Source organism: Thamnophis elegans, chromosome 6, assembly GCF_009769535.1.
Source record: "Thamnophis elegans isolate rThaEle1 chromosome 6, rThaEle1.pri, whole genome shotgun sequence".
NCBI classification, from domain to species: domain Eukaryota; kingdom Metazoa; phylum Chordata; class Lepidosauria; order Squamata; family Colubridae; genus Thamnophis; species Thamnophis elegans.
This window is the reverse complement of record NC_045546.1, coordinates 49,526,151-49,552,464: the sequence shown is the minus strand read 5'-3', so window position 1 is coordinate 49,552,464 and position 26,314 is coordinate 49,526,151. Positions and strand designations below refer to the sequence as shown.

Genomic DNA, 26,314 nt, shown 5'->3' with positions numbered 1-26,314 from the left:
AGTTTAGTTTAGTTTAGTTTAGTTTAGTTTAGTTTAGTTTAGTTTATTTGGATTTATAGGCCGCCCTTTTCCCTGAGGGGACTCAGGGCGGCTTACAATCATTAGGGAGGGGGTGAAATTCAAAACAAACAATATGTGCACAAAATAAATAAAGTAATAAAAACACAACTTGCATTCAACATTCACACTCGGGTGGGGCAAATCGAAGACTTATCCCCAGGCCTGTTGGGTAGGTTTCAAAATTTTTAGAACCTCTTCTGTAGGTGTGGCCTGTTCTGTGGGAGTGGCTTGCTGGCCATGTGACTGGGTGGGCATGGCCAACTTGTAAAATGTGGTGAAACTCACTTAACAACGCTCTTGCTTAGCAAACAAAATGTTGGTTCAGAAACTCTGGCATTTGAAGCACGCAAGTCTTAAAGACTTGTGGACTTCAACTCCCAGAATTCCTCCTCCGGTCATGTTGACTCAAGAACTCTAGCATTGAAGTGTGCAAGTCTTAAATCTGTCAAATTACAAGACCCTTGCACCCCTAATCCTTTAGAAAAAAAACCCAGGGATGTTCATACTTGACAGCTTTAAGACTTGTGGACTTCAACTCCCAGAATTCCTCCTCTTGCTCTTCATCTTGATGATGTGCGGACGGGCAGGGGGAGGGAGCTGGAACTGGTTCTAAATGGCACTGTAGATTTGTGGAACCTCTTCTATAGCAGAGGTTAGAACTGGAAGGAACCCACCCCTGGGCTGGGATATTATTTCATTTCCTGTTACTTTGAATACATCTAAAATGTTCTTTTTAGCATCCTTCACTAACCTCTATTCATCATGACCTTCTCCAATTATCTTCATTGCCATTGTCAAATCATTCTCAGAATTAATTGTGATTGTACTTTTACAGACTTTTTTTTAAAAAAAAATCATACCTTTCTTGAGCAATGGCTCCACTATTTTCTCCTGAGTTGAGAAGATACCTACTCTTTTACTCTCAACATCTTGAGTTTTTTACAACCTATTTTTTAAGTTCAAAGTAAGCTTTTCAGTACATGTTTTTTTCTCCCTCCCTCCCATCTTTGAGTCTATTGACTCCTGGTGACTTCTTGCACCACTTCCTGCAGTTTTCTTGACAATATTTTCAGATTTGATTTGCCATTGTCTCCTTTTTAGGGCTGGAGAAAGTGACTGTCCCAAAGTCGCCCAGTTGTCTTTCATGTCTAAGGCAGGGCTAAAATTCAGTGTCCTAATTTCTACCCTGCTGCTTTAACCACTACCCCAAATCAGCTCTCAGTGTGATTTTCTTTCTTAATGAAAAATCCTAAGGCTTCAATCTTCCATAATTGCCCCCAAAGGAATGAAAATACTAAATGTATTCATTCTTGTATTAAGTTGATATTAATAGACATATTACTTGTCTCCCCGCTGATATATCATCAACAAATAAAGCATGGGCCTGGTAAAAAGAAAGTATCTGCATTTGTTTTACATATTAAACTTAAAGCAGAGACATCAACTTATTTAATAGCATTGATTAATATGAGTGAATTTGTTATTATCTCCTCCACTCTCTAAAGCATAAAGTTGCAGAAAAGCAGATCAGAGATCTTTTGGAAGGATTATCAGATTTTTCTCACCTAGCATACATTTGTCTTGGATAACTGGATTACAGGATCACAATAGAAATTACATTCCCACAAACATTTACTATTATGCACCTTTAAAAAAAGATTGTGGAAATCATCTATAACTTCTATTTGTTGGATGGTTGATAAGAGATAATACATTCCACTTGGTTTAACCTTTTGTTTTTCCATCACTTCTGTAAAATTTAATGCTGTGTATCATAACTTTCTCCCTTTTATAGATGAAAAGCTTTCATGTTCTTTATTAATGAGTGGCTTTTCTCTTATCCTCTTTCTCCCCCCTATCTTTTTTAACTGTTTCATCACAATCTGTGTACACAAACTTAATTAGGTAACAAAGTTGTTGACCAAAGAGGAAGTTGGGTGCTTTTATGATGTATCATATTCTTAGTTTCTTATAATTCACATTTATCATATGGAACGCTGAAAAATGGACTTTGTTATCTTAACAGGAAGACTGCCAAATCATACAATGTTAAAAGAAGATTATACAAATATTGGAGGATTCCAACTATAAATAAGTTTTAATATTTTCAATATCATAAGTAGTACAATTCTTAATACCATTGCCTAGGTAGAGCTGAAGAGCTTCTCTCATTCTTATGAACTTCTCATAATCAACCAGTTCACTAAACATTTAAGTTGTTTCTATTATTTTTTTAAAAATCATTCCTATCAGAATGGTTTAAAATCTTTATAACCTTATCTAAAGCTACAGGTTGATTAGTTATTTGATTTATTTACAGAATTCTTTCAGTAGTACTATCAGGATGGTGCATTAAAAATGAAAAAAATGTCAACCTTTGTTGATTAAATTATTACAATGTGACAATTAAAATGTCATCTTTTTCTGCTTTCAGTAGCTATCAAGAAGAGAATGAAGGCAAGATGACATTTTGATTTTCAGTCTGAAACTAAATGATACATCTATTATTCATCCAATCTTCCCCCACTGAAGTCCAGGGCTGCATCTTTCCACATTTTATTCCTCTATCTGTTATTTGTATGAAAAATCTATTATAGGAAGCAAAGGCTTAAATCCTACAAGAATCCAGGTCCTTACTGGGTCATCTCTATACTGGCTGCTTGCTTTCCAACTATCAGACAGCACATTTACAACCAACACTTTGGAATAGACCAGTTGCAAATAAGTAAATGAAAGAAATACTCCCAATTATACTTCTTTGAGAGCTAAGAGTAAAAGACTTGTACATATGATATTTGCTGCAATCTGAAGAGCTGTAAATCTCTGTGGTATTTCAAGATTGGCTATTTGAGAGCTGAGCCAATTTATTTCAGGGCAATATGAAACGACTGCCGCACCATGTTTCCTGATTTCCATGTCCAAGGTATTCAGATTCTGGTATTTTTTTAACTCTTTCTCACAGAAAATGTGTGTGTGTGTGTGTGTGTGTGTGTACGTACATATGACCAGACAAATGCAAATGAAGTGAAGTAAGGACCCCCTGGGATCAATAAAAGCAAACCCTTTATCTTCTGATGGAGTGAATATGGGAGCTTGCTTGCTTGTTTGCTTGCTTGTGGTGGAAGGTCATCAGTGTTTGCTCATTACTTTTGACCGAAGTGAAGCTGATTGAGATATTTCTTCAAATTGCTTTTGAGGCATTTGGGAAAAGAGCCAGCAGCAATGTAAAAATGCCTACAATGAATTACAATAAATTCTCTGCTTATGTCCTTAATTTGTATTATTAGCAGGTACCAATCACCATAGTAAGCATCTAATTGTTTATTTGATTCTGTTCAAGACTACTATTCATAAGAAAAAAATGGCAATAAGCATGTGAGCAGTTTGTATGTCTGATTTAGATAGCATACATAAGTGTAATCATTACATCCCAATAATTCCATATTACAATACTTAATAATATGCAGGATCACAATAATAGATAGTTTATCTTTTTTGTGGAAATGTTGGATGCCAGATTTTCCTAGCAGATTATGGTGTATATAATGGGTACCAAATGTATTTTATGTGTATATCTGGTCTGCTCAGATCATCTGTTTTTTCTAATTGATCAGCAGACTTGTAAAATGGGGGAAAGACAAAGTAAAACAAATAATTATAGTTTCCCTCTTAATAAAAGCCTATTACAACAGTTCTCTCAATTAAGCATTCACATTGGATACGCTCATAGGCAACCATGTAAAGGTCAAAGAGAGTTGCATTGAACAAGCAGTCACGTAGATTTTTAAAGACTTGACATAACAAACAGGGCAGCAAAATAAACAATTAAATGTAATTAAATTTAATTTTAATTAAAATGGATTATCCAGTTTTCCTAATGAAATCCAGACATTGACTTCTTCCTAAACTCAGCAATATAGTGTTCCAAATCTAGCCACTTTCTTGAATGAAGTTGAACAAGTGCAGTTGTGGAAAGATATGGACAACTATAGTATAACAGTAATTAAAAAAAACTGTTAGGAATATAATCTAGGTTGGGTTGGCAATATATAAATCATATAACAATGCTATACCTGTTTCTTTAAATCATACTGTAAAATGTGATTGGTTGCTGTGTTCCTCAATCAGCCATAAGAGGGAGCCAGAATGACTGTTAGCTCTCTGTTTGTTAGATGCTGGGCTGATCTGATCTGTTTTGGAAGCTAGCTGTTAGAAAGTGCCATGAGCTATTGTAAGTTTTGCAACTGCTAGCAAACTTTGAGTACTGGACTGATTATATGATACTGGACTATGTTATTTGGATTATCCCTTAACTGAAAGACATTGATGACTGACTGTCTTATCCGTGTATGACTTAGACTGTTTGATGGACTCTGATACCTCTATTCCACGAAAGTAAAAGCCTATTTAAACTGCAGTGTCTCTGTATGCTGGTTTGTGTGTTATCCAACACAACTCTAACAACGCTTCTCTGAATGTACTCGCTCTCCCAACGGGGAGCTTACCTAACAAAAACAGAGCCTCAAAATATTTGTATACATTTTGCAAAATAAAAATTCCATAAGAGGTTACACATAGGTAACTAAGTATCACTACTGTACAGGATATTAATAATATCATCTGTTGGTGTATGTAATTTTCACGGAAGTGGTAAATTAGTAAAAGGAATCTTTGAATGAAACAGGATAATATAGTATTTGAAGAAATAAGACAACCTGCTGATGGATTTCCTGGCTGGTTTCTTGTAAAAACAACATTATTGAAAAGGCACTCACTTAACCACATATTCTATAAAGAATGGAATTGGCATGATTGGAATGACTCCTAGAGAGCATCTGAACTGTTTTCACAGGTGCTGCTTTTAATCAGAGTTTTGCCACATTTACTATCATAAGCCATTCTTGAACATATTGCAGATTGACTCTCAAGCCTCCCCCATGAATAATGATGCATTCATCCATTTACTTTGGTGGCAAGAAATACCTTGCACAGTCATATAACATACTTCTTTAGAAATACAATAAGCTCTGCTCACAAAGATCTGCGATCTTAAAGTTCTACAAAGTAGATTGTACTGTACAAAGTAGATTGTACAGTATATATACAAACACACACATACTGTAAATATATATAGTGCTTAAATATGTAAGCAGGAGAACCATTTGGCTAAAAAATATACCTGAAGAAACCCAGGTTATGTTTAATAAATTCAAAAAAGAAAGGGGAAAAAATTAAATCTGGAGAATGAGACATAGTAGACCACTACCTTGTCCAATGGATCTCAATGGAAGATGATAATGTAAAGGAATGCCATATTATATGTGGTTGACAGCCATTCAGCAAGCTAAGCATAATTTTCAAGAACGACCTCCCCCTATGCCTGAAGACAAAAGTTTTCAATCAGTGTGTGCTACCTGCTTTAGCATATGCCAGTGAAACATGGACACTAACCTCACAATTGACACAAAAGCTACAAGTGGCTCAAAGAGCCATGGAAAATACATGCTCGGCATTTCAAGACAAGAAAGAAAGACCTGCACATTAGAGAACAAATGAAAGTACTGTATATGATATCATCAAGAAAGTAAAAGAATTGAAATGGAAATGGGCTGGTCATATAGCAAGAAGAACTGATAGCAGGTGGATCAAGGCAGACATAAAATGGATCCCACATGAAAAAAAGCATCCATGAAAGAGACCTAAAACAAGATGGATCAACGACATCAGTATATATTGCGGGCCAGACACACAGAAAATGCTTTCATCCTGCAGAGGATAGACAATGGCTAAAATGATGATGATGATGATGATGATGATGATGATGATGATGATGATGATACACGCAGGCCTACCTACATAGACTATGTATGGAATATATATACTTACTATAATTAATAGTACCACAGAATTATAGCACCCCAACAGAATTCAACATACGAGGAATGGTGATTAGCCTTTATGCATTTGTTTCTCCTTTTACAGGATTGTAGGATGAATCTTATCCAGATTATTTCATGTTCAGTACTTACAGTAATGATAAAGAACAAGGAAGAACAATTACATTAATCCATATATATCCAAGGGGCAACATCTTGATCTTTTGGAATAGCAATAGCAATAGCAGTTAGACTTATATACCGCTTCATAGGGCTTTCAGCCCTCTCTAAGCAGTTTACAGAGTCAGCATATCGCCCCCACAGTCTGGGTCCTCATTTCACCCACCTCGGAAGGATGGAAGGCTGAGTCAACCTTGAGCCGGTGAGATTTGAACCGCTGAACTGCAAATAACAGTCAGCTGAAGTGGCCTGCAGTACAGCACTCTAACCACTGCACCACCTCGGCTCTATATCATGTTTTAGCATGTTAGTAATTAACCAAGCTCACGATAAGCCTGTGCACTCTTCCTCCTACCTGTTATCCTGACATGTAATCACATACACACAAAAATCAAAATTATTTACTTCCATATCAGAATAAGAACTGGTTGCCAGTTCATATGTAATGGGGAGAATTACAGCATTTTATAAATACAGTGTGCCTCAGTTCAGAAAGTCTAAAGTATGATAATATTTTTTTAAATAGATATTCTTCTAGATCAGTGGTTCCCAACCATTTTTGGCCATGCCTCACCTAAGCATCTTTAAAATCCTAATGACCACCCCCCCCCCCCCGGTGACATATCATTCTTACTTTACTCAAAAAGTGAACTCTATTCATGTGGAGGAAGCCTAAAAGGCCATTAACTTGGTTTAAACAAGGTACAATTGCCTCCATTAAAAATCAAATTGCCTTCCTGTGGGACGTGGGCCCCACACTGGGAATCACTGTTCTAGATATATTCAAGATATCTTCTTGACTTTTTCATCTGCATGTACATTATTCTTGGGTTACATTTTCTTGTGCATCATCTAAAGGCAAGCATCATTGATCCTACATAGGCTGTACTTCCCTTTTCAAAGATTCACTAAGTTAATAAGGATATCTAATGATATGCAATACTATATTAGTACGAAAGTCAGGGATTCAGGTTGCCCCTAAATTGTATTTTTACCAGATCCTTATTTTAAATAACAAGTCAGAGCAATATAGCACTTATTGCTTCACAAGATTGTTAAACAAATATAGAGTGGAAAAGCTAATTATAAGGAATGCATAATTTTATTATTGTTTACCTTTAAATGAAATTAATTTTACAACAATTCAAAATGCTTTTCTTTTAATGTTTTCCTTTGTTCTTTGTTATATTACAGTACATATGTACATTTTTGCATCCACATTTGAAAAAGTGCAGCGGGAGAAATTCTCATGTTGGTTAAATAATTGCATAATACCAATTGTGCCAGAAAGGGTTCATCTCTGTTCTTAGTACCTAAGCTTTATCCATCTGCCATCTTTCCAGAATGTTTTCCTTGGCTGAGAATATCAGATCAACAGGGACCATTTTCCCCCTGCCAGTCAACAAAAGATACCCCAAGCCAACAAATATGTTTCATTAAAAGATGCTCACTTTGAAGCAGAAAAAATAAAATGAACAATTCTGCTAACACAGATGTCCAAAAAATGTAATTGCTTTATCATATATTTGAGAAATAGCAATAGCAGTTAGACTTATATACCACTTCATAGGGCTTTCAGCCCTCTCTAAGCAGTTTACAGAGTCAGCGTATTGCCCCCAACAACAATCCGGGTCCTCATTTTACCCACCTCGGAAGGATGGAAGGCTGAGTCAACCCTGAGCCGGTGAAATTTGAACAGCCGAACTGCAGAACTGCAGTCAGCTGAAGTAGCCTGCAGTGCTGCATTTAACCACTGCGCCACCTCGGCTCAATAAATTTCCACCCAGCCATAAACAGACTTGTCATACCTCCAAGGGTGCTTGACAGCAAGTGTTACAGTACATGACTGTAGATTAGGAAATTTCAACTAAATTGTATGTATGTATAATTTATATAATTTCTAGTACAGTTATACACTCTTACACTACAATTTAACCATTCACAGATAATTAGCTCTTATTTTTGTAGAAGACACAAATAATACAATTAAGCATTGCATAATGGCTCCTAATGTCTTTATAATAACATTACATATTCGGAATTGCCATTTAGTGTCCATTTATTGTATTGCTATATAATTGCTAAATTTTCTTACGGAAGGGGGAAAAGATATGATGGAACATACAGTTAAAAGTACTAGCATATGATAGTATCATTGTAAATAAATGCTTAAGTTATGACTATATGCATCATTTATGGGTTGTCCACTAAAGAAAATTATATTATCCTTTTCCTCTTATTTTATTATTATATGGAAATTGATTATATGGAAATTGGTGGGGTAGTTAAGGTACCAAGCTAGGAACCAGGAGACTGTGAAGCTTGCTTTAGGGACAAAGCCAGTTAAGTGATTGGGCCAACGATAACTCTTTCAGCCCTAGGAAAAAAGCTATGACAGGTATTCATTCACACAGGATTGAAGAATGACTCAGAGGCACAACCCCACCTTCCAATATTCTTAATGATCTAGTTACCTCATCAATTCCTTATCATGTAAGTTGACACTACAGTGAGTTCAGTGACTGTATTGCAATCATGTTCTAAATCATACTGAACTTTGGCCTGCCAGCTATAATAATCTTTAAACAGAATGATGTCATTCGCCTTACTAGACCTGAAGTTAGGCAGTTAGAAGAAGTTAGAAGGAAAGAAGGGGAATATCCCAACAAAGTTTTATCTTCCATACTTTGGATGCTGTCTGTAAATGTAGGGCTCAAAGTTGGAGGTTATCCATAGGAAAGGTTTACAGTGTATAAAGTCACCAATATCTTCATCAGCAATCCTCATTGCATCAAAAATACATCGTAATATTATTCATGGTCTTAAAATAATAACTTTATATACGAGGGCAACTAATTCAAGGGGTGGCATAAATATTTGCAATAAATGGACAGTTTTAATTTGATTTTAGCAACCAACAGTTAGGACTTTGTGATCCTGTCTAGACCAGTGTTTTTCAACCACTGTGCCGTGGCACACTAGTGTGCCGTGACATAGTGTAAGGTGTGCCGTGGGAGAATTACTTTATATATAGTCAATATAGGCACAGAGTTAAATTTTTTTAACATTTTCTAATGGTGGTATGCCTTGTGATTTTTTTCATGAAAAAAGTGTGCCTTTGCACAAAAAAGGTTGAAAATCACTGGTCTAGACCATCGAAGTAGCATTTCTCTTGATTTCTTGCTAGGATTACTAGCTAGCAATTGCAGTTGCAACACATTTGCAGGACCTCATCTTTGGATAGGATGGTCCAAACCATAGCATTGATGTCTTGTCCTTATCTTGGCTATAATCCATATTTGGCTTTACAGTTGGTAATCAGACTGCAGCTCAAAGCTGTCAGACCCTGTGGGTGCAAACTATGCTTCAAATGCTTTCTTTCCCTTCCCTTCCCTTGTAGGATTTATGTGGGCATCATTCATGTGATACTCTGGGAATGGCTGACGTTGGAACCATATGCTCTCCTGAACGCAGCTGTGCAGTGATTGAAGATGACGGCCTCCATGCGGCTTTTACAGTGGCTCACGAAATTGGTATGCAGCGCCTTTTTTTTTGTTCCCGTGCCAAATACAACACTTGTAACAGCTGCATTAGAAACCAAAATACCCTACAAGTAATTCCAGATTTTCCCCTGATTCAGATATTCATTTGGGGATTAAAGCTGTGTGCATATGCATGCACTTTGAGGTCAATTGTTAGGGAACTGAAGGCAAATAAAGGTATATAGTAGCATACCTTTCTGACAATATCTCTTCTAGGAACTAGCTACAGTGGCAACTGGGAAGTTTCTATCTGTACAGAAAGTTTTTTTTAATGTTCTATCTATAAAGAACTTAAGCATTCTTATTAGTAAACTGGGTAATTTAATAGATACTTGTATTCCTAACAAGATATTTATAGATCTAAGGTAAACAAAAGTAAGGTTCTATATTTAGGCAAGAAAAACAAAATGCACACATACAGTATAGGTGGTACCTTGCTCAATAGTAGTAACTGTGAGAGGGATCTTGGAATCCTAGTGCACAACAATTTATATATGAGCCAGCAGTGTGCAGCAGCTGTCAAAAAAGCCAACACAGTTCTAGGCTGCATAAACAGAGGAATAAAATCAAGATCATGTGAAGTGTTAATACCACTTTATAATGCCTAGGTAAGGAGGGAGTCAAGTTATTCTCCAAAGGACTTGAGGTAGAACAAGAAGCAATGGGTGGAAACTAATCAAGGAGAGAAGCAACTTAGAACTGAGGTGAAATTTCCTGACAGTTAGAACAATTAATCTCCAGAAGTTGTGAATGCCCCAACACTGGGAGTCTTTAAGAAGATGTTGGATAGCCATTTGTTTGAAATGGTATAGGGTTTCCTGCGTAGGCAGGGGGCTGGACTAGAAGACCTCCAGGGTCCCTTCCAACTCTGCTATTGTATCTAATTGGTCTGTTTATACTGTACTAACTTATTCTTCTGTAATCACAAAAAGTTAATCAGAAATTTTGATGAAAGGAAACTCTTTTTCCATAGGGATTCGTTATTACCGTAATATAATGTTTAGGGCAAGCTAGGTAAAGGATATAATATAATTGAAATAATCAGCACTATTTCACCTGGAATTGTAAATAATTATAAAATAGACTTAGAAGGTGCAATCACTAGGATATTGAAAGTATTACCTAATCTTAAAAAGTGCCTGCTTGATTTTAACTTTGTAGAGCTAAAGCATTTAACTGAATAATAGAAATGGAAGGGACTTTGGAGAGCTTCTAGCCAACCCCCTGCTCAGGCAGGAACACCTGTACCATTTCAGCAAATGGAATAGAAGAGATCTGACAACCATTTGTCTTAAAAAATTACCATACCCTAGAGATAATTATACTTCCAAGAATCTACTTATGATATCTGCATTGTCATTCATATCATTGTTAACAAAACAGGATACAATGCAGTGATGGATTGTTTTGCACACATCCTTGGCTTAGTTTGGAAGTGGCTCATAAGTAGTATATTTGACATGATAGGTTCGTTTTTTAAAAAGTCCTAAGAATTCAAAATCATTCTTCATCATAAATAGTAGTATATGCACAGAGAACAAATGTTTTTGTTCATTTGCAGTTTTACATGAAATTTGTTTCTTATCACTACAAAGACAGCACAAGCCTTGTTCAAATTAATGTCAGGGTTGTTTGTCATGCAGTACTGCGTATGAAAATGCATTTTCTCACAGTATGCCTCTCCCAGTTAGAAGCAGAGGTTTGATGTAGAGAAAATAAAGGGATCAGCCTTCTTACAATTCCGCAAAATGGCCTAACAAGATAAAATATAGTGTTGTAAAGACTGTAAGATTCCCATCTAACATCCTGTGGCCATTTCAAGGCATTTTAGGCAATTATAATTTAGCTTTCATTGTTTTCCACCACTACCACATATCTAAACATGTGACAGAAAGATGTCAATGGTACTGCATTTAATGGATGGTTCCTGGCTTCCTTCAGTGGCCAAATACTGATGTTATTCAGGAAGGCCTATAAACAATCGATATAAGTTCATGAAAAGATCAACAGATGGAAGAAATAAACACAATGCTTGCTGTGTAGAATGAAATCTTCCAGACAATACAGTCAAGGTGAAGCAAAGATTGCAAAGAAACTGTTCAGAACTTCAACAAATATAGTTATTTTATAATGTTATTTTACACACAGAATTATATATGGTCCCACTGATATGTCATGTTCTTGGACTAATTTGTTCAGTGAAATTTTAGTAGATTTTTATCAAGAAAGATGTTCACGCTCAACCTAAAATATGACTTGTGGCATAAATTGTGTTATGTGACATATTTGGAGACCTCTTTTTATGGAAACAATTCAAGAAGTTACTGTTTTTCAAATAGCCATTCCATAGAATAGAATAAAGCAACAACTATTCAGTATTAACAGCACCTAAATCCCAGAGACAAGTAACCTGATATTCTCAAGGTCTTTTAGATCAATCTCATGATACATGATAAGGGGAAGTGGGAATTGTGCATAAAAACATCTGCATGGCACCAGGTTGCTTAACACTTTGTGTCCTGTAAGACTTTTCTCTAGATTCAGACCACCCCAAGAAAAGCAGACAGGAAGCTTTAACTTGTCTATAGAAATATTGTGTTATTAATTTGAATAACATAATTTCCCAAAATCAGTGTCATCAGTACTATCAGAAAAATGAAAAACCCAACAAGACCAATGTGGAAATCTTAGAGTGGGCTTAGTAGGTCTAATGAAAAATATTATCTTATCTTGCCCCACTAATGAAAATGATTGAAAATGCTGTAACAGTAGCACAGCTAATAATGCTCTTTATAATCTGAGGACAGTTTTGTAACATGGCTAAAGACAGACTTGTAGGAGAAGCATCGAGAACTATCATTGTTTTTTATAATTTATTAAGTATTCTAACTAGTGAATCAGGATTGTGATCCACGTATGGATTTTTATGATTGTGTCATAGAACTTGCCCAATAAACTATCCTTTCAGCAAAAATGTAATAATGAATATATTCCATTTATGAGTGGAACACAATTAAATGGAACATCAATTGGATTTAGGGCTTATTCTCATGTGCTGTCTCTTGTGACTGAAAGGTATTTTATTCATCATTTTAAGGATATGTCTTTGTGATGCCACTTTCATCTCCTAATCAGCTTATTATTGAGGCAACCTTCAACTATCTTCAGTTCTAGTTTGGAAGTAGTATTTTCTATCTTCTCCCAAGACAAAATTTCCCAAGCTGACAAGCAAAGACACCTCAGTGGTAAACTTGAGATGACACAGTCAAGGAAAATGATCTGCTTGGCTTTAGTTGGCCTACAGATCTGCTGTGGGAATGGTCCCACTCCAGCTGATTATCAGACACTGGGTGTTTCACTTGTGAGAGACTATATTTCATTCTTATACTGGAATATCAAACTCACAGAACAATAGATCTGCTATTTGGTGTTTGTGTTGTGCATATACAACATATAATGTTGAATGTGATGGAGAGATGGTAAAAGGGAGGGAGGGAGGGAGGGAGGGAGGGAGGGAGGGAGAGGGAGAGAGAGAGAGAGAGAGAGAGAGAGAGGGAGAGAGAGAGAGAGAGAGAGAGAGAGAGAGAGAGAGAGAGAGAGAGAGAGAGAGAGAATATGGTGCATGGAGGGGGAGAAACCGTATCTCTGACCAAAATTTATTCCCATGGAAAACTGGACAGAGAGAAAGCAGAAATATTCAGAGATTCTGTCTCAAGCTTGAGTGCTTTGTATTTCAAATTACTCTTCTCATTGCCCATACAGTTCTGAGCGGGGGGGTTGGTTGGCATGAGTATATTCCTCTTCTATCTATTTCTCTAAAAGAAATGTACTGATTTAATTACAGTAATTATTTTATAGTTCAGCAGTCCCATCAGAACAAGCACACAGTACATAATAAAAAAAAAATAAGTCAATGTTGTCTCATAGCAACTGTATAGAGAGATAATCTGTCCATAATTTGGTCTTTCAGTGAGGTACCCATCATCTCTATTGCAGAGTCCATTTACCTTGCTGCTTCCTCTTCTCTTTCCTTCCACCTTTCCCAGCAATAGAACTATGTCTTCAAATAAGGTGCACGAAGTAGGATAATTTGAGCCTAATCATTTGTACTTCGTGATAATGATGATATTTAAATATTATTATTATTTTTATTTAAAAAAACAAGGCTTGATGCCTCAATCTTTCCCTATGACAGATTCAGGACAGCAATTTCTTGTTGGTTTTCCCACTGTGTGGGACAGGAAAGGATAGCAGGAGTTCTTCATTTGCTATCTAAAATTCCTGTATTGAAACTCTGTAAGAGCACTGCTGAGGTGTGGTAAAGATAATTTGTGAGGGCACCACATTTTAGGTTGATATATTTTTCTCCCAATTTATGGATGCGAGGAAAGCACATTATTAGGGACATGAAAAAGGCCCTTTTGTCTCTTTTCTCTAGTTAGTCTTCATAAATTTAAAAATGTACAGAGGTTTATAAGAAACATCTGCTGTGACTCCCTTCTCACTATCTCTAATTTTTCTGAAGTTGTAGAGAAGATTTATAGGGAAAATGTACATGATTATACATCTCCCCTTGAATATAAACCTTGATCATGTAGGTTCTATTATATTGTGAAGGTTGCTATTGCATTTAAACATAGAAGATTGAACCCAACAGATTTGGTCTCTTTGAAAAATCCTATTAGGTATACCATGTTTTTGTTTTTTTAGGACCATTTTATATGTTGCTCATAGAATTTGTAGTTTTGATACATGAAGCTGAAAACATGTAACCAAGAGTTCAAATAATTATTAGTGTGTAAGCTCTTTTAAACATAATTTGATGCAGGATGCAGAATTTGATGATGTCAAGAATGCATGCCTTCGCTGATGTACTATCAATTGTTCAGTCAGACAATTATTATAATTAATGATATACCTACTGTAATGCAAAACCATGCAAATTCAGTTATGTATTTCAGAAAATATTTTGCTAGAAACATCATTTTAGCAATTTTCACTCAAGAAAGATGAGCAGCTTTTATTACAAAAGAATAGAATTTTAATTATGTTTGAAATGAAAATACAATATATTTGAATATATGTGGAATATCATTCTCAATGTAAAGGAAACATAACTTACTACAGTATATAGCTCAAACAACCTCAAACTTTTCTTCCTGAAAGAAGCAAATGATGAATTTATTTACTACACTCTTTTATATACTGTACCTCTATCTAGTAATAATCTCTATCACTAGTTAGCTGATAATGGACTGCACTTTGGACCAATTGAAGTTTCAGAATTGTCTTTTCAAAGGTAGCCCCTTGTAATATGTTGCAGTAACCTAACTTTGAGGTGGCAAGAGTGTGAGTCATTATAGTTGGGCTTTCATAATCCAAAGAAGCATGCAGTTGAAAAAGCACCAGACTTGGTTGATCTCTCTAGCATAGTTATTACCTACTGCTTTAGCAGGAACTCCAATTCCTTGTGGAGCTGTAACTAGTGGATTTTTTCCTAGGGAGAAGGCGAAAGGAGTCAATCTTACACCCACATTTACTTTGTTCTAGTCTATAAGGGTTGAGAAGACCCACTGTACATTGTAAAATTACATGATGCAGGCACTATTCCATTTCATTTCTGTTTTATTCCACTACTAGTGTTGTGTATGTGAGTGTGGGGCTGATACCCATTTAGACCATCTTGCCCTCAAAATTAGCCCCTACAAGGCAGGCAATTGCATATTCTGCATCTGCTTTAAATAATGGAGGGATAATAGATCAATAAATAAATAGTTTGTTCATTCGTTACATATGACCAGATAGTAACAAATGATTTTGCCCATCTTCTTGAGATTTAAGATTACCCAACTCTTGAAGCTAATAAGTACAACCACAACTTATGCTAGAGGAACATTAGTGAGATGAGAATTACTAATAAAAATTTGCAATCCCTGAACTTTTTGAGAATTGCACTATAGGTAGTTTAAGAAAAAATACTCAAAACCTTACATCAGAAGAAAATGTAAGATCAGGAGAGACTAAAGATGAATGAAATATGCTAAGGCTGGAACAAAATATCTGAAAGCAAGTAGTAGAGGTTATGAATGTTATCTTACTATAGATTTTGTGATTCACAAATCTAAAAGTTAAAGGGCACTGTCTATGGCAAGACGAACATGTTTTGACTATGCTTGTTTTCATTCAGTATTACGACTCCTATAATCTCGTCAAAACACAGAAATTGTTGGTAGCATACTTACAACAGCACACACCCTGAAACTGTCCTTGAACGTTGTCAGAATAAGATTAAAATGGTACTTATGCTCTGCTTTACACTTACTTGTAACAATTAGTTTATCTTGAAATTCATTGATGACAAATGGTTACAAGGATTGCCCATGCATCTCGATTGTAGTAAAAATTTTCCCCTTTAAAAACCAAGTTTGATTGTGTGCTTGTTTGTGTGTGTGTGTGTGTTTGTGTGAAATGCTGTACTGTGGAAGAACATTAGAACATAGAATAATAGAGTTGGAAGGGATTTTGGAAGTCTTCTAATCCAACCCACTGTTGAAGCAGGGAACCCTATACCATTTCAGATAAATGATTGTCAGTCTCTTTTTGAAAGCATCCAGTGATGGAGTACTCACAACCTCTGAAGGCAAGTTGTTCCATTGGTTGATTGCTCTCACTGTTGGGAAATTTCTCCTTAGTTCTAGGTTGTTTTTCTTGGTTAGTTTCCATCCATTGTTTTTTGTCTACCTTTTAGAGCTTTGGAAAATAGTTTGAACCCCTCATCTTTGTGGGAGCACCTCAAATATTGTAACATTGCTATTATCTCTCTCCTAGTCCTTCTTTTCATTAAACTAAACATACCCAATTCTAGTAACCATTCTTCATGTGTTTTAGTATGTCGCTCCTTAATCATTTCTGTTGTTCTTCTCTAGATTCTTTCCAGAGTCTCAACAACTTTTTTATATTGTGGTGACCAGAACTGAATGCAGTATTCTGAATGAGATCTTACTAAGGTTTTGTAAAGCAGTACTAGAATTTCACATGATCTTGATTCTAACACTGTAGGATTGTACAATCTAGGATTGTATTGGCTTTTTTGGCTACTGCCATGATATGTTTGGAGTAAACTGAATATCGGTAGCAAAAACCAAAGATTCCCACATTTTGGACTTTAGAGTAATCTTTGTGGAATCTTTATTCATGAACAGTGATTTACTTTAAGGAAAACATCATGAGCCTCAACAGCAATAGCAATAGCACTTAGACTTATATACCGCTTCACAGTGCCTTTATAGCCTTCTCTAAGCGGTCTTACAAAGTCAGCATATGCCCCAAACATTCTGGGTCCTCAATTTATTCACCTCAGAAGGATGGAAGGCTGAGTCAACCTTGAGCCTGGTGGGATTTGAACTGCCAAATTGCAGGTAGCCAATAGTCAGCAGAAGTACTGCACTCTAACCACTGCACCACACTGCACCACCGAAGGTCAAGCTAATTTTCAAACTAAATACTTTTTTGTTTACCTTCAGAGAGGGCCAGTCCACTACAGACAACAAGAAGAAAAAAACTAATGACACTTTTTTCTGGTTTTTTTTTTTAGCCTTTTCTATTTTTCTTGATACAGTAACATGCACACAGCAAGATTAAAAAAAATGGCTCTGCTTATCCAATTATTTGTAGTATTTTATTTTTAGAATGTAGCTTGAAATGAATGGCTCTGTTAAAAAAAAAAGTGCTGTACAGTAGTGTTTACCTTTTCAGCTCCTGCATGCCATTCCAGCCAGGCTTCTTTTCATTGCAAGAGAGAGGAAAAAGAATAGCTGGTACCTACAAATGACCCATGCGACCTGGATCATCCTTGACACTGTACAGAGCACTTGCTGCTCAGACTGTGGGCTGTAAAGAACACATATTAGCCAGCTATTTACTTCCTCTGGTGGTTAGAAAATGTATCAAAGCTTTTAGCTTCCTCAGAATTTCACAGCAGCATTTTTAAAAAACCTTTTACAGAAATGGAAGATGAGTGAAATGAAAACCCTAAGCCCTTTACAACAAGGGTATCAAACTCAAGGCATCACAGCGTCATCACATGATGTATTGCAACTTTTCCTCCAACGGGCGTAGGCATGGAAAGCACATAAAAGAATATGGTTTCATCTATATGTTGTTAGGATACTGCCCTTTTTCTTGACCTAGGAAAGTGACTGCAGCTTCCATAGAAATATATAATTTACATCAGCTAGTATGTTATTTAGTGTATCAAATGGCTCTCTTCTTTCTCTTCTCTGCATTAACACCCCCCATATATGGAAATGGCATAATGAGAGAGCTTTGCTAAAATATATACCAAATTCCAAATTTATATAGCCATTCTGATTCAAGGAAAAACCTATTAAAACAGAATCTAAAATCTAATCAAACCACACATGCTCTACATTTTTAGTTGCCCAAGAATAAATATAGTGTCCTATAACTGTAAATTCTCAGAGTCTGCAAATGTGTTAGGTATACCATCTAGGCAAATTCTTCCTATCTGTTACACTTGTGAAGAAAGAAGATGGGATGGAAAGTGTAAATACAAAATTGAATGTCATTGTTGATTCAAAGTAGAAAGTTAGAAACAGAATGCTTTATATCAGGGGTCCCCAACCAACCACTGACTGGTACCAGTCTGTGGCCTTTAGAAAATGGGATGCACAGCTGGAGGTGAGCATCAGGTGAGCAAGTGAAACTATCACTCACCCACTCCCGGTCCGTGGAAAAATTGTATTCTATGAAACCAGTTCCTAATGTCAAAAAGTTGCTTTATATAATTACTGATTGTGAATATTAATCCATGGACAGATAAATCCACTCAACTAAGTTTTAATGTACTGCATAGGAATTTTAGAGCAGGTAATACAGCATGGAGGATGGAGGGGGGAATGAAGCAAATACAAATGTAAAATATATCAATGAAGCATCTCAGATAAAGAGTTAAAGTAGAAGCAACTTAATGTATATTCTAAAATGTATTATATATGAATATAAATATATAATGTAGTGTGTAGAATAGGAATCTCAATTCTCTATGTGTTTGGCTTTTTCTTTAGGGGAAAAAAGACATCTGAAGTGTGTTATTGGGCTTAGGGAATCTAAAAGGGTTAAAGAATTTTTAAAAAGATGGAGGGAATTAATAGATATTATAGCCATGTAAGGGCTATAAACTGCAAACTGGTGGCTAGATAGAAAAGAGAAGATGAAGCAGTAAAGACAACAGAGGACTGTCCCAACAAAAGAGTTTTGCAATATTACAACAGCTCCTTGAGGTCCTACTTCCTTATTATTCCATTGCTACAGATTATTATTTGCATTCATAGAAAATAGACTTCTTTGTAACAGGTTTATTTAAACTTGCCCCGCATGTGTTATGATTCAGTTATATATATATACAATAATAAGCTTAATACCAGCATGCACTATATTAAGTCTAACCAACTTTATATATGCAACTTGATATTTAAGATGTGGAGATCAACATTATGTATGTGATTTTCTTTTTCTTTTTGCTTCTTCTGGTTGTGGCTGTACAGGGTGTCTTGTGAGTTGAAAGCTTGTCAAGCTATCATAGATAAGAACAAGCCCTAGGCTAGACAGGAGCAAATCTTTTGAAGTCTCGTGGGAAGAAGAAACTATTGTGAAGGATGTCTAGCTTTCATCTTAGCTTTCTCTGCGAGAGATAAAGTTTGGGCAAATATCCAGGTGTCTGAATGGGGCTCTGTGGCTTTTAAAAAAAAACCATACACATATATAAGCACACAAAACTTGCAGACTATAATTAAACCACAGCTGTTCTACTGACATTTGTGGGAAGAAAATATTTAATGCATTTGTATTGTTACTTCTTCGTGAAGTCCCCAACTTAACCTCCAATGCGAGTAAGGCGTTTGTATTAAGCCCTCATAAACATGCTTGCTCTGAAAAAAAAAAAGATGAAAGCTCAGCATTTCACTGGAGTGAGAGGTGAAAAACAGGACAGGGACTGCAACCTTGAATTTAAACTATGCGCTATATTTTTACTATACATATATAAAAAAACCTGATAGGTAATGCCAGTTCACATTCTGACCACAAATCTTTGGCTTGCAAGAACAATTTTTGCCCCATGTGCTAAATTTTTGATGGTTTAAAATAGCCTTTTAAGCCATCTAAGTTTTCATAGGTCTAAAATGGTGCTATAACTCCTGGGAATTTGGGAACTTGTAATCCCAAGCAACAAGGAAGTATCACATTGGTTAAGGCTACTCTTAAATACCCACCTTTTAACATGAAAGATAGCCTTTCTTTTCACAGGGAAGTTTCTCTTCCATGCTGTTCAGCTGTTGGGGACTTTAAGTGCTTTTGAAAAGCAGATTCTTAAACAAAGGCTGTGAAATAGGCCGTGTGAAAGTCAAGGAAACAATTTTGTCAAAGACCAAAGGAATGCCTCAAATCCAACAGTAATTCCACTTCAGTTTGGCTGCGGTCAGAGGTTTTATGCAATTGTGCTGATCTCTGTGAATGTAGTTTCATGAAGATTTATATTACCGTATATACTCAAGTATAGGCCGACCCGAATATAAGCCGAGGCACCTAATTTTACCACAAAAAACTGGAAAAGTTATTGACTCGAGTATAAGCCTAGGGTGGGAAATGCAGCAGCTACCGGTAAATTTCAAAAATAAAAATAGATACCAATAATGTTTTTGAATATTTATTTCAAAGAAAAACAGTAAACTAGCGGTGTATTCAATGAAATACTTCACTCACCTCATGATGCTGATGTCCCGCTGTGATGATGATGTCCCGTGCAGCCGCGGGAGCGATGTCCCGCCTCCTATGACACACGGCACAGTGATTCCTATCATTGGATCACTGTACCAGAGGAAGTGGAACATCGCTATGTGGCTGCTTGCCATAACAAGGAGGAGGTGGGACATCGTTGCAGAGCGGCAGGAGGGGGAGGAAGGGGAATCGTAAGACAGCCCTGCATTACATTAGAACGTGAGGAGGGGGGATGGTGTGGTGCGCGCTGCGCGGCAAACTGACACAGAGGGAGGGGAAACTCACAGGGGCACTGGGCCATTCACGAGTGTCACCCAGCGGCATGGCCCCGCCCCTTTTTCTCCTCCATTTCGGGCAAATTTTTCACTGACTCGAGTATAAGCCGAGGCGGCTTTTTTCAGCCCAAAAAGTGGGCTGAAAAACTAGGCTTATACTCGAGTATATACAGTAAGACAGACTGTGTTTTCAAGAGCTACATAGCAAAGTTGAAAGTTTATGAGCTAATATGCAGAGCGCTATTGACTTCACTTTGGGCAACATTGTTTTAAAAATCACATCATACAGTGAATAGATATCTCTGAAACGTTTTCCACAAGTTTAGCATCAGTTCCATCAACCACTGCATAGGAATGTGGGAGATTTAAACATCTGTTTAGGGCTTTTCTAGATAGTCTTTTATACTAATAACAAGTAACAAAACAAGGTAATGCTGGATAGCAGTGTAATACCAGCATTACATTTTGACATTTGTTTCTGAAATATGGCATGCTCCCTCGTGACAAAATATATCATCTGTGGAAAAAAAGCATCCTAATTTGACAGGGATTATTATAAATAATTTAGGAAAAGTACTATTTACGATTCCAGCTATGACTTTTTGTGTGCTGAGGCTTTACATAAAGACATACCTTACCAGGATTTCCAATTTATAAATCTGAAGGCTTCACAGAAAAGTGACTTTTTTGAGCCCCCATCCTTATTTGGTAGATCCCAGAAGGCTCCCTGTAACTGATAGCTAGAAGTGCTCTTAACATAAATGGGGGCTGGATAGATTCTTCTGATTTCCCATCCACCCTAAGAAAGAGGAAGTGTTGGGTAAAATACAACAGTAGTTAGATCCAACTGGAAGTGCTCCTTGAGTCCCAGATAATTAAAACAAGTAACTAAATAAGGGATCCAATAATAGCAATGACAAATCATGCCAGACTTCTGGAAACTGAAAGTTATCCCCAAAAATCAAGATGCCAATGTCAGTTCTGATTATCCTCAAGATTATTATACTACCAAGATGATATATGTTTAGACTGGTAATTGAGTTTACTCAGCTCGGCATCTCCAGATGCACCGAAAGCACAACTTCCAGAATTCCCACCCAACATACTAGTTGAAATTCTTAGAATTTCTTAGAATGATATATTTTGTAAAGATGATTTTTAGCGTGCCAATTGTAAGGATCAATCAAAATGTTTTTTATTTTATTGATCAATAGAATCAATTGCTGACTCTTCTTACAGCTTCTATGATACTGGAAGAATTAGACAAAAAAACTAGCTACACTACAAAAAGAAAAAAGAGTGCTTTATGTAAGCTGTGAATTTCTGGGTAAAGATACCACTTGACATCTAGCATTCCGAGCTTATGATATCACTTATCAAGCTATGCTCTAGTTTACATATTACTGTAATAGGATGATAGATACCGTGGGATAAATCTAATACACCTAGTTAATATTCCTTTTCAAAGATTCTCATAGGATCCTAAGAAACTGTGTTAATGTTTTAAGGAGCTGCAGACTGCAACCTTTCCTGCTCCAAAGCAACTGTCTGTTTTTGAATCAAAAGCATACACACACCTATGATAATATTTCTTGGATATTGCTATGAATTGTACTTGTCTCATAAAGATATTAGATTATTCCACCTAGATCCATAGAAATTCAATAGTTAAAGATGCTGAACTATCAATGGAGAGTCCCAAGTACTAGTCCTTGATTCCTCTGGTTATGGAAGTTAGCTGGTCAACTTGGGCCAGTAATTCCTCTTAGACATACTGGGAAACTGAAAACTATCCCAGAAGAAAGTACTAGAAAACCACCTTTAAAAGTGTTACCAAAAAACTTCATGGACCAAGTGTCAAATTGATTCAAAGGACCCTAATAACAACCTAGATTCAAGTACGATTTCCAGAACATTTTGTAGGGTAAAATGTTGCGTGGAGTCCTTGGTGTTCTCTGAGCTTGGTTGCTTATGTGTCAACATTTTGTTGCCCAACTAGGTATTGTATTCTTCCACAATCAATTTGCATTAGATTTTATGAATCACATTATTTGCTACTTGAATCAGAACATCTGGGCGATCTCAGATGATAATCTGGGTCATCCAGGTAAGGTTTATTGTATTGGAAGTTCAGCCATAGAAAACCTGGCTGACTTTCTTGGACCTGGCTTGAGCATGAATCGAATTGGGAATGTGAGAGGCATCCTAGGAGGAGGAAATGGTGACTTTTGTCAAGAACTGCACAAATATATGTTTTATTTTTATAGGAAAGATAGGGTTTTCAAAATAATTCTGCTTGATTTTTGGAATCTAGGTAATTGGTAACTTGCAGAATATTATTATAACTTCTCTGTTGTGACTTTCAGATTCAGTTCAGCAAAGCATTCTCTTCATCTCAGGTCCAACGTTTTATTTGGCACAACACTGTATATATGCTCCTCTGCTATTAAAGTGCAATTGAAGCCTATGGGAAAAATTCTGTAACTTCATAGGATATTTGATTACCGCAAAAGATTATTTTATTGTAATTCATTTCTCAGATGTATGTGTGGCATTTCCTTAAAGAGCTGATGTTAGCCCTTCATGGTGGCTCAGATAGAAACCCAAAATCAAGAGCACTAACAGCTTCTTTATTGGAAAGTGATAGTAATAAAACGTTGCAGGTCTGAAAGCACTTTTCCCCTACCTTGTCTTTATTTTCCAGAAAATTAAGGTGGATCCCTTCTGAGAGATGCTTTCTCCAGCCCCATTTCTTGTGTGGCTTGAGATACCTCTTATCTAACCATTGCCCTTGCTGGAGTTCTTCCTCGTTAGTCTGACAACCCATTACATTCCTCATGGGAGTCTGCATTTTATTTCCCAATGCAAAGTTGTATTTTGTTTAATATGCAGTATGGTCACATTCATTACCACATTTTAATTTATGTTGAACTGAAATGTGTGGGTGGCTTTCTTTTCCAAAAAGGAAAACAAAATGCACCACCAAACTAAAACAAATACCTGATTATGGGGGGGGGGGGGGAGGACAATAAATTTTTAAAATGTTTTCTAGCCCTGGAGGAAGAGATCCATCATTTTTTTATAGAGTGCAGCATGGTTTTACTCATAATGACTTTTAAAATAATCAGAAATGTGCTTATTAAAAGCTATATTGATTGGACGATTTATATATGCGCACTACTGGTAGTCTGAACTGTTTCAGACAGAATACACAGAATCTGAACAGAACTAGATGGATGTCATGTCTTTGTTACAGAGACCTCTCTTGCAAATGGGAAACAAGTCCACATATTTCTACTTTGACTGAAAATAAGTGCTTCCAACAACAGCACTAAATACCTCTGGTGTCAAAACTCAGCAATGTGGCATGGGTTTTAGTTCCTGAACATGTGGTCTACAGAAGAAAATGATTCTCTATTGCATGGGTACACCTGCATGCTATGCATGAATGCATGCAACAGTTTAAATGTTTACACAATGTTAGTTATGGTTGAATCTATCTAACTGGTCCCTATGGTGAGACATCAGCTTGATGGCACATAATCAGTCAATGATCAAATTAGTTTAAATTCATTCATACTCCAGGACTAATATCCCAGGAGTACTTTTACTGTATTTTTGTTGTTGTTGTTGTGGAATTGTCACTTTTTTGGTAGGGAGAGTGACAACAACATGAATAGAAAGTTAAACTCTATTATTCCGCTATTTACATTGTTCTGCTCCCTTTCCTGGCAAAAATATAATTCCATCCATGTAATTATTTGCTGTTTAAATTTGTTGTACCAGTGTGTCGTGTGACTCATGCTGTAAAAGTGATGACAAAGATGCAATCCATCATCTGAGCATAATTCTATGATTATATCATTCTGCTTTTCTAGGTTGTTTAGTTCCAAGTGGCTCAAGAACTAATGCTGGAGATGGTTAATTATGGTGTGGTCAGCTATAGTGACCACATCCTTATGGCACTGGAGTCTCTCAAGCTTGCATTGAAAAACAGTTCTCAGGACAGAGAAAAGTGTTGGGGTTGCAGAACATAATATGCCAATTACCCAGCTTCCAAATCATGGGTGTATTTCTTTAGTATTCATCTGAGAGAACAGTACATTTTATACTATTTTTTACCTGCTCGGTATGCATTTCAGATGCTTCTCTGTGATATTACCTAACCTGGCAATTATCATTAAAGGGATAGCATATACAGTAGCTACAACCACCGTAACTTGCTCTTTTCCATGTAATCATACATTCTTTTAAGAAATAATGCCCACATTTTTGTTTGCATTGCAATATTAAATCAAGAGAAAAAAGATATTTGTATGTAGGGATCCTATGCTGAAATCATTTCTTTCAGGTATCATCAGATTTGGCAGAGTAAACTCATTCACAGAGTCAGAGAATAATATGTAATCATCAGAGTCTATAATTCAGTGACATAGTAAGGAAAGCTGCAATCCTGCCCACAAGTACATATATTTCAATAAATTTTAGGAATGAAGATGAAACGGAGCTTTTTTTTCCAAGGTTTGTCTCAAAACCACAATGCTTCCTTGGAACCGGGGATAAATATAAAAGGCAGTAAGATTAGGAACTGGGAATAAAGTAGCAGGGTGATGATGACACATATTTGGGGATTTACTATTTTATGCTTACCTTGCTTTTCTCCCAGTGTCTCATAAATCTGATAGAGTTGCTTTTGAAGCTTATGTGATGTAGGCCAAAAGTTTGAAAATTCAATAATAAACTTTTTGGGGACAATATAATTTCTTAGAATGAATTATGGTAGAAAAACAAAGAATCCATTATTCAAGTTATGTTTCTACAACTTTCTAAAGCAGCAGTGCCTAATTAGTGTTTTTAGGCTGAGAGCCATACTGTATTTCTTCTCTGAGTTCTACCTAAGATAAGTTGGGTAGAGTCAGGAAAAAAAATACATAAATTTGATCAATTTAATTATAGTAGAACTGATCATTTCCCATGAACTTCAAAGTTATTCCTTATTGTGAATTGGTTTGTGCTAATCATGATTTGGAGTTCCTTTGTATACTTTCATAATACAAAATAAGTGCTTGCCTTAAAATAATAGGATACAATCCCATTTGGAAAGCTATAAAATGTAGTTTCCAACTGTTACAATAAAAATATACAGGGTCACAAAACGGTTACAATTTTTCCTCATGCAGTACAAACCCACAATACAAATATCTTTAAGTAAATGGCAAAATATTTTCATTTACCTGTTTCAGGAGAAAAATACTTTCTTTGAATTTATATTTCAGCAGTAAAGCATTACAGTTGTGGTTGTTTTGTTTCCTAAGGGCACCTCCTTGGACTTTCCCATGATGACTCCAAATTCTGTGAAGAGAACTTTGGTTCCATGGAAGATAAGAGACTTATGTCTTCCATCTTAACAAGCATTGATGCTTCCAAACCATGGTCCAAATGTACTTCAGTAACGATAACAGAATTTCTGGATGATGGGCACGGTATGTATTGACATTGGATATCATGCTAAATTTTGAGAACCTGTCAAGTTTTAAAAATTAAGTTTATAGTTAGTTTTAAGAGACAATCTAATAATAAATAA

At 36.2% G+C, this 26,314-nt stretch overlaps 1 protein-coding gene across 1 annotated transcript in view; it reads left to right on the top strand.

Annotated features, from left to right (window-relative positions):
* ADAMTS5 (ADAM metallopeptidase with thrombospondin type 1 motif 5) overlaps positions 1-26,314 on the top strand; it is a 48,888-nt gene that overhangs the window by 5,891 nt on the left and 16,683 nt on the right. Inside the window, exons 2-3 of the mRNA XM_032220475.1 lie at positions 9,517-9,649; positions 26,046-26,213. Of these exons, the coding sequence (XP_032076366.1) occupies positions 9,517-9,649; positions 26,046-26,213 (301 nt within the window). The remainder of the gene's footprint in view (positions 1-9,516; positions 9,650-26,045; positions 26,214-26,314) is intronic.